The sequence below is a fragment of the Fulmarus glacialis genome, unplaced genomic scaffold, assembly GCF_000690835.1.
Source record: "Fulmarus glacialis isolate BGI_N327 unplaced genomic scaffold, ASM69083v1 scaffold18834, whole genome shotgun sequence".
NCBI classification, from domain to species: Eukaryota; Metazoa; Chordata; class Aves; order Procellariiformes; family Procellariidae; genus Fulmarus; species Fulmarus glacialis.
In genome coordinates, this window is record NW_009207631.1 from 20005 (window position 1) to 29625 (window position 9621).

Here is a 9621-nt window from a genome sequence, read left to right on the forward strand (position 1 = left end):
GCAGCTCTCTAGGTTCTCTACAATCTTTCTTGTAAGTGTGCAAAAAGAAAAAAAAAAACAAAACACCTTTGCAAAATATATTTGGGACCTTGCATTGCAAAACTGAGTCCTCTCTCCTTGACACATCAGATTTGTTTGTGACAGCCTTGTCACAGTAGGCTGGTCCTCTTTGGTAACCCAAGACATTGCTACAGCAATGATAGAGATGCAGAATTTTTAGTGGAAAACAAGGCTGCAAGGTGCCACTCTGTGGAGGAAGTATCTCAGCTTGCCAACTACGGTTACCTTCATACTTCCTTGGAAATTAGGTGGTGTGTCTCAGGCAATTGTTTCCATTGTAAAATGCCTTTCTGAACTTCATGTAGGAGGCCTCTCAGCCACAGTCTGATCTTTGCTAAAAACACTAGTGGGGATGTCATGGGAATGCAGCATATTGGCAGCAAAGCTGGTGTTCAGAGCGTCTCGATATTCCTCAGCCCTGTGTTGCAGTTCGCTCTCCTTCCATTGTGCTGACACAACGGATGGCGGCTTATTTTTACCTTGGATCATTTCAACATGGCCCCCATGAACAGTTCTTATGGGAATGACTGAGGAAGAGAGGAACTAGATGGAGGTTTTCCAGCTGGCTTTGCTGCCATAGCCAGTCATGTAACTATACCCTCAAAGCTAACACAGATCAGTCTTGACATAAGCAGTGTCAAATCTGTGAAAAATTATTTCCACACAGAAATTCAGACTCAGCTTCTTGTGAGATGCTCAAGGACATATCAAGTCACGATTACGCAATGCACTTTCTATACTGTGCATGTAACCACATAAGTCAGCATTACCATTTTCTTCCTGCATCATTTCAGTGTGGTTCATATGGTAGTGTTCAGAAAAAATTTACTGCCAATCAAACAACACAACTCTGCTTTCCATCAAGCATGCAACATTCCATGGAGGTCACTGTTTTCCTTGTTATTATTTATTATTATTTTTGGAGTTATTACAAACGTAAACATCTGTTTCTGGAGTAAATCAAACATGTTCTCTATGAACACTGCAATGGACCCAATGCAAGCAACAAGCAAAGCGACCTACCTTATCAGATAACTTCAATTCCGGATCTATTTTAATTAGCTCCCAGTTTCCATAACCATGCTCGTAAATTCCCACTAACAAGCGAGAATCCTCCTCCACTCCCCAGTCTACATCAAAATGGGCAGCTTTGACACGGCATGTCAGGCGGTACCTGAAGGCATTTCAAACATGAGCTACTTTTAATGCTGCGGAGGATAAAGTAAAATCCACATATCTAGGCCATTCTCTCTCCACTACAAAATCCAAATTCCCTGAGCCTCTTTCTGCATTGCCTACTTAACGAAACTTACTTCTTCCTTTCCTCTGGGTCTGTGGGAATGGATTTATGCAGCATTTCAAACTCCTCTTCATGCTGGATGATGGATTTCACATTGACTTGGACACCAGAAATCTTGATAGTAGGACCTCTTCTTTTTCCAGGTCCTTTCCCTGCTCAACAATAAAACACAGCAACTAAGAGAACTCTTGCAGAAAGAAGCGCCTCTGTAAAAATGTCTAGACACACAGAGATCAAGACCTTGCCTGCAACCTCTTATTTAAACATAAGGCTGTCTGATAAGGCAGGCCCAAAATAGAAGTTTTCTTTCACTAACTCACTTAGATCTGCAATCCAAACACCTCCCAATATCATTTTCTTAAAAATACATCTAAGTACACTGGAGCTGTTGCTTCAGTAGTTTTGTTCAGCTGCAACAGGCAGAGACCCAGCGGGAAATCCAGCCCAGACCCCTGTATCTCCAAACCAACAGCACAGAACAGCCATACACAGAGTGGTTGATGATGCCAGCTCTGGGAAGTGCTAACTGTAGATCCAGCTTTACCATGGAGTACACAGCACCAGTTTGATTCCCAATCCCAGGGGCCATTAAAATAGATCTGCTTTGCTTTGTGGCCCAGCATTAAATAAGCTGATGACTTCAGCCTCTCCCCACGAAAACTCATGTTCAGCAGAAGCCAACAGACCCAAATGGCACTTTCCAGTCTGAGCAGAAGACTAAAGGGTTTCTCTCTGTGGGCGAGAGCTGCCTGGCAGAGATGGGATGGTTTAAGTGCGTGCTTGTTCTTTGCTTTTAAGTCACAATGTGGCATGCTTCCTTGTCCAGCAAGGAAATGGTTTTCTCACCCCAAACATCATAACAGCAGCACACAACCCTCTTGCTTACCTTCACCTGGATTTTCTTTCAGCTGCTCCTCGTATTCTTGCATTGCTGACACACAGCTGTTGTGGATGAGTTCCCCTAAACGTTTCAAATCAGCCACAGATTTATCCACCAGCTCAGCATCCCGGGCAATACACTCCAGCCTGAGAAAGGGGAAAAAAGAATTGCAAGTTTTGCATTTTATAGAGCATATCTGCTCCCAGTCACTTCCAGAGCAATGGTTTCATAGCTTTTAGTAGTCAATGCTGTATATGTATGAATGTACGAAACCTTCATGAGTGGAGTTCATGCAGGAAACAACGCAGTTGTAGTCTTTTTTTAGGTCTAACAGCTGCAGTACAGTGCTAATGTATATAACTGATCCAATCCTTTGGATTTTTTAGTATTAAAGCAAAGGTGAGAACTGTCTATCTTGGGCACAACAGGCACCCTCTGTGACTGTCCAGTGTTCCTTCATGCCTTCCCAGTTCTATATTAACTCCATTTGATGGTCAAAAGCTGCCATCTGCTGTCCCGTTGGCCTGGCTGAAGTTAGTAATGTCAAGGCCCATACACAAGCCTTGTGTTTCACAACAGAAAGTACAAACAGCTGAAAAAACACAGTCATTTCTCATACAATATATGCAGGGATCCCTGCCTCAGCTCTAAGACCTCAGCAAGAGCTACAGTTTTCCAGACCCAGCACATGTGCCCATCTCCCTTCCTCCCTCACTTATGCTGGGGCACAGCACTCATGCAGGGCTCTGCAGACCCACTCTTGAGAACGGTGTGTGCCTCTCCCCGCTTCCCTTCAAGAGGGATACGTCAGCGAGAGAAAGATGCTCTGAATTCAGTCTTGAAACTAATATGTATAGAGAACCTTGGCAAGCGTTTTGGGCGGCATTTGCTGTTCAGACAGTTGCTCCCTCTCCTTTCTAGGCAGAGTGGAAATGCCCCAAGGGCCAGACTCTGCCAGCAGGATGATGCTGTGTACAGCCTGGCGTCACTACTGCTCTACCTGCTTTTTGGCCAGCATTCATCAGTGCCCATCAACTGAAACATGAGGGACTGTATGGCAGTGCTTGGGTTACTGATCACACAACCGCAAGGCTTTGTGCTGTCTGTGGAGGTTGTATCAAACACCCATAGCAATGTGTGCATGGCTGTGCTTAGAAACACAACGTCCTCCCGTGATAACCCTCTGGAGCAGGGCCATGTCGGGACTTACCGTTCAAGAGGGAGTCCAAACTTCTTGTAAGCCTTGATGAACCTAAGCAAAAAACAAAGAAAACAGAAACTAAACCAACTGCCATAAAAAATGGGTCCAATATCACAAATACGCTTGAATATATTAATTACAGCCTGCCACATTATCAACCTTGCATTCCACACTGATTAGCTAAGCATCACTCAGGACTGGGAAGCCTAATCCATTAGCCCCCACAAAGAGTTTTGTGACCTCGGCTGGAGAAGAACACAATATTATCATGAATGTTGGATGTTTCACAGATGAAGGAAAAAAACAAGGAGTCATAACTGTAGTATAAAAAAAAAAAAATTGAAAGAAAGCACTGGCTCACACCATGTTGGTAATTATTAACTTCGGTTTTCCAAGGAGAAAAGAGGCATTAAATCAATGTCATTAGTAACTGTAACACTCAGGCTATAAGTATAACAACCCATCACAAAAGAGCCAAGTGTGGTGCAATCCATCACAGAGGTTTGCAGACAAGGATTGCTATTTATTTTTATGTCTTATTTTTATTGTGAAAATCACTGCCATGGCTAACACACAACTTTAGGGCAAGAGTCAGACACCATTGCTGCAATTGAACAGTGCCTTGTGCTGGGAGTAGACCCAATGGCTTCAACTACAGATTATTTTTAAAATGAGTTTATTTTTTCCCTTCTTATTTTCATCTTGTGCTCTTTCAGCTTCTTTCTGCTACATCACAATAACCTAAACGGCTGCTATTGTTCACATCACAACACCTCCTTCCTTCTCTATGGTTTCAGGCTGGATATGGGGCAGCTCCCACAGTCCGAAAAGTACGACCATCTCCTGTTTAAAAATACATCAACTCAGACACAGGGAAAGCGTCAAGGAAAACTCAGGTCCCCCTCTTTTCCATCTTTGGCTGAACATCTGGGCAGACCCCTAAAACAAAGATCTTTGGGAAAGGCTCAAGAGTTAGAAGATATGAGAAGAAAATAATGCTCTGGAATTCAGCCCCCGGATGACTTCAGGGACACAGTGCAGAAGAGGATACACAACCACTGGGATCTACGGGACCAGTGCTTCTCATGGGGTTATTTTGCCAGAGTTTGCCTTTCACTTAAAGCTTAAATCAGCAGGACTGCTGCCAGAAAAATGTCAGGAAGGCCAGAGTCCTTGGCTTCTCTAGCTCTGTATCTCATGGCACCTACGACCTCACGTGTAATATGGAATTAGCTCAATCCACCTGGCCCAGGAAGGGCAGTTACAACAAGGATTAATTTTAGAAAGGTACCAGCTTCACTGCAGCCTGACTAAAGACAATCCAGTCCATTTTGCATAGACCTAAGGTGGTCAGCTGGGAGCAAACTGAATTATACAAAGGTGCAGAAGCTGGCCCAGTGAACCAGCTCCACCTAAACCACTGACATGCTTACAGATGAACACATCCTGGATTAATCTACGGTTTTCTCCACCTGCATGGGATTTCTGTATTTGTTTTCTGAACTGTGTCTTGTGCTCAGCACTGACCTCCTGATTTCAGCATCAGTAAATCCTTCCACAGTATCTTTTCTAACACTTCGAGGACGCCCCCTGCGCTTTGGTCTCTTCTCGTCATCGGTATCATCAGTCTCGCTTTCTGATCCAGACGATCTCTGAAGCCTTCTCTTAGTTTCTGCATCTGATTCACTGTCATTTGTCTGAGCCTGTATGTACCAGAAAAACAGCAGTACAGTTAACAACTGCTAATCTGCCAACCTTTCCTATCCCTCCCATGCACTGGCACTATTTCACATTCAGACTGTAAAATATCTTGGCATCTCTTCCTGGAGATGCAGAAGCCCATGTAAACAACCCAGAGAGGATGCACACCCTTGCAGTTTCCAGCTAGCTAAGGCTCTGGTGGCCATCCTCCCTTTAGAGCCTTCTAGCCAGCAGTTTCACAATTGCATTTTGATTTACTAAGGTGTAAGATATATTAAACCACATCAATTACCATGGTTTTGTGCCACAAACCCTTAAGCTGTTTTGAAAACCAGGACTCCTCAGAAGTGAATCTGGAATCATCCGATATGAATTATCCTTCTCTCTAGTTTTCACTTTAATGTTTTTTCCCAGCTTATCCCAGAAAACAGTTCATAAACCCTTAACGTCCCATATCCCAGAAGAGTTTCCTTGCACAGTCTGCTTTCTGTTGGATTGGGGTAGATCCCACCACCTAAAGAAGAACTTGGGAAGACACCATCTCTTTTGCCTGCAAGAGCCACATTTAGGCAAGAGCAGCCCAGGGAGCTAGAGAGCCCAAGGAAAAGAAACAGCCGGAAAATGGCATAAACTGCAGTAAAATCTGCATTGTACAGCTGGATATTTTGCCCTGTGCTCACTACAGGTTCTCTTTATTTTGTCTGCTAAGACAAAATAAGTCATACCAAATCCAGTACGGGCCCTCACACTACATTACAAACCATGGGCCCAAAGCATGATGCCAGCAAGAGGTCAAGGTGCTACCTCTGTGCTTTACTCCTAACCAACTTTGGAGGAGGGAAAGAAGCAGTCAGATGGCAAGAAGGCTTCCCTTGAGTGTTGCCTTTGCCAGCTCTCCCCGTCTGCCTTTCAGCTCCTCGAGATAGGCCGTACCTTTTTAGTCGAGCTCCGGATTCGAGGCAGCATGTAGATTTCCTCCAATTCCTTCTGCCTTTCTTCCTCCTCCACCTTTTTCCTCTGCTCCTCTGGAATGATATCGTCCCAGTCCTTCTGGGACCGCTCATCCAGCTCTGTCTCTTCCTCCTCCATGGTTGCAAAGTTGGCCACCTTTTATAAGCAAAGGAACACTTTTAGAAATTCCCTCCCCTGGCAGGAATACCCCAGAGCTGTCTGCTAAGACTCAACTCCTTCCCCACAGGAATTTTGCCAACATTTCCATAACTACTTTATAATTGATCCCTATGTCACTACATTCCTGGTTCCTTGCCACGTTTTTGGGCTAACAGCTTTTGAGAAAGTACGTGCAGTTTAAGAAGTACTGCTGAGCCTCTCTAAGTTATTGATTTTGTTTCCAAATTTGGTAAATTCTGCATTTTATTCACAGCCTTCAAAACCGCTTAATTGAAATGAAATTAATACCTACATATCTCTCCAGCTACCAAACCCAGACAACCCCTCAGCAAACTGCTTTGTACAGGTGACCTCCCACCGGGCCTGATTTGTCCTGTCTGTTACTGACCTTACCACCGTGGCAAGATGTGGGGAGCCACATTCCCACACCCCACTACAGAGCCTGGGCGTCCATACCTTGAACTGGGAGAGAAGCTCATCAGTGGCACTGGTGGACACTTCATTCTCTCGTGTTTCAGCCAGACGCAAAATCTCATCAATGTCCATCTCCTACCAGTCAGAAAGAGTGATAAAGCGGAGGGTGCCGAGCACAGCAGGAAATAAGAGACTTTGAGAAAAGACTCGTGAGGTGTGATAGCTAAACACACACTGTGCTGATATTAGCTAAATAAAGTGCAAATATCTGCAGGGTGCTATCACCAAGGGCAGGGATGAACTATCTCAAGTGGTACAAAAGAGTACAAATAAGGGCGATAAGACAGAAGAAAAGGAACATCAAGGCTGAGCAGCAGGGAAAATTTCCAGACAGCAAGATGTATTAACTGTGGACTGTTTCCCTCGGCCCGAGTAGCAGAGCTTCCCCCATTAAGAGAGTTGGTCAAAACACTCAATACTGAACTGTCAAGCAATGCTGTGCTGAGGGAGGAGAGCGCAACCTACTCGGCTTCACTGTGTTGACTCCTGCCTCTCTATGAGAACAACCAAAAAAGGATGCTGAAGAGGTGCTCAGAGGAGGCAGGGAGAAGAGCTTTCAGCAGGCTGTGCTATAACTAGCTAATGCATCCTCGTGAGCCAAGGGACTCTCTAGGTGACCATTACTATTTAACCCCAAACAACAAAGTTCTTCTCAACCATTAATTCCCCAACCCCAGAGCTCTCTTCAGCTTCTCTGGACTCACACATGCCCCATTCACCAACCATCTCTCATGCACAGGGCAAGTACAAAGAGAGAGCAAACACACACGATCCCCCATGCAGACCTGCAGAGGACTCTAAACAGCCATGTGATTTCAATTTCAAACTACCTGAGGCTCTGACTCTTCCCCTTCAAGCTCCTTGAAGAGATCTTCAGCTCCAAACTTTAGAATAGCTGTCAGCTCCTCTTTGTTGAAAGGATTTGAGCTGCAAGAACAAACGAGGAGGAAAATGTGTTTTGAGCTGTTAAGTCAGCACTGCTACAGCACAAAACCATACCAAAGTTTTTGCTAATTAAAGCAAGAAGTAAGTTTTCCACGCAGCACTACAAAAAGCTTTTTTTATTCATCTCTCTCCTGCTCTAGCCCAGACAACTACTGTAAAGGGAACAACCTCTATCTACTTGGGGGAAATGGGGACAGTCTGAGGTCACTGCCAAACTGCAGCTGTTCCACCACCTCCCTCAGAGCAGGATGATCTCTGGGAGGAAGACAGAAGGAAAAACAGGTAATGCATTAAAACTAGTTTTTTATTTCTGATCATCTTTATCCTATGTGTCCAGATTAATAGTTGCATAAGCCAAATCAGTGAAAGCTGCCATTATTTCTTAGCCTTCTGCCCTGTACCCTATCAAATAAATATTGGGAAATACCAGCAGGTGAAGCTGGTTATGCCACATGCTGTACCAGACACCTCTGCCTCCTGACATAATCACTTACTTGGATCGCCCAGAGTTGTTGTCCAGAACAGTCCGGCCAGTGGTGTCCATACGCTGGATCACCAGATGATCCAGCACCATTTTCTTCTTGGCTCTCTCAATGATCTCCTCCTCTACTGTACCCTTTGTGACCAGGCGGTAAATATTCACCTGAAGGGCAAAAAAAGAATGGAGATATTTCCTGGACCTGAACATGCTCTGCTGACAAGCGATGCATCACTCAGTTGTTTCACAGGAGACTGGTCTGCTGACATTGTCTCTTCATATACAGATTTGAGTTTTTTTAGAATAAAAACAAGCACATTCTTTTCGTATCTCAGGGGAACCAGCTAAAATCAGGTTGGTTAACACAGATCTTGTAGTGTGCCTAAAGCAGAGAGTAAAAATCTTCTGAAACAATCACTCTAAATCCAAACTAGTATCAGACTTTTCACATATCTAATAAAACCCTAGTAAAGGTGGACGTTCTACTTTCTAAGTTTTTCAGGACAAGAACGAACAGAGTTCATGAGGCTGAGAACTGCGATGCCACTGGTTGGGTTCTTGGTTTTGAACTATCCCAGAACCCAAAGCCAACAGAAAGACCTGGCATCTGGCAAATTTGGGCTGATTTTTTGTTTCCTGGCTTTTAAATGAGCTTTCCTTGGGCTGGCAGTACTCTCTGGAGTCAGGACTGGGGGCAAAGAGACCATATTTTCAGAAGCTCTGGTGCGGTGGGAGCCCATTTAGATGCACACATTGAAGCCACAGAGAAAAGGACCCAGGTAACTCTTCCAACCTGCTTCTTTTGTCCAATCCGGTGAGCCCGAGCCTGAGCCTGAAGATCATTTTGGGGGTTCCAGTCCGAGTCAAAGATAACAACAGTATCAGCAGAGGCCAAATTAATTCCCAGCCCTCCAGCTCGAGTTGACAACAAGAAACAGAAGTCCTGTGGGGGTAAAAAAGCATCCATGAGTTAGCCAGCCTGTAACCGTGGACGTAAAATAGCAGTAACTTCAAAACTATGCAAGAAAACAGAGGGAGGGCTCTGTTGCAATCGTGATTCTTAAAGCAGAAAAAGGATTTCCATCCCACACACCCTGCTTACACAGGCTAAGTACCACTGGTCGTTAAGCCAAGGCATAAGGTGAGGCGGTGCTGGCAGGGGTGAAAGGTGTGCTATTCCAGGAAGGGCTCGGCACACATCATTACGGGAGAGCAACGCAAACAGCTCAGGGCAAGGGTACCTTGGAGTCACTTTTGAAGGTCAGATCACGCTGCCCACCAGACTCCTACAAAGGCAGCGGGAAATACGTGCTTTTTGTCGCCTGAAGCCTGCTGGGGGTGACATCAGCAACTGTTTGAGTCACTGCCCAAGGGCACAGGATGCCAGGTTAGAGCCAGGATGCCTGAGCCCCCATGGATGCCCCTAGGAGAGGGGAAAGGGCAGCTTCTAT

General features: G+C 45.0%; 1 protein-coding gene across 1 annotated transcript in view; it reads right to left on the reverse strand.

The window, feature by feature from the left end:
- Window positions 1-9621, reverse strand: part of CHD2 (chromodomain helicase DNA binding protein 2) — a 54557-nt gene that overhangs the window by 6982 nt on the left and 37954 nt on the right. The window contains exons 21-30 of the mRNA XM_009576201.1: window positions 8964-9113; window positions 8187-8335; window positions 7578-7674; window positions 6730-6822; window positions 6076-6249; window positions 4969-5144; window positions 3451-3492; window positions 2247-2386; window positions 1374-1512; window positions 1084-1234 (exon numbers count right to left, since the gene is read on the reverse strand). Of these exons, the coding sequence (XP_009574496.1) occupies window positions 1084-1234; window positions 1374-1512; window positions 2247-2386; window positions 3451-3492; window positions 4969-5144; window positions 6076-6249; window positions 6730-6822; window positions 7578-7674; window positions 8187-8335; window positions 8964-9113 (1311 nt within the window). The remainder of the gene's footprint in view (window positions 1-1083; window positions 1235-1373; window positions 1513-2246; window positions 2387-3450; window positions 3493-4968; window positions 5145-6075; window positions 6250-6729; window positions 6823-7577; window positions 7675-8186; window positions 8336-8963; window positions 9114-9621) is intronic.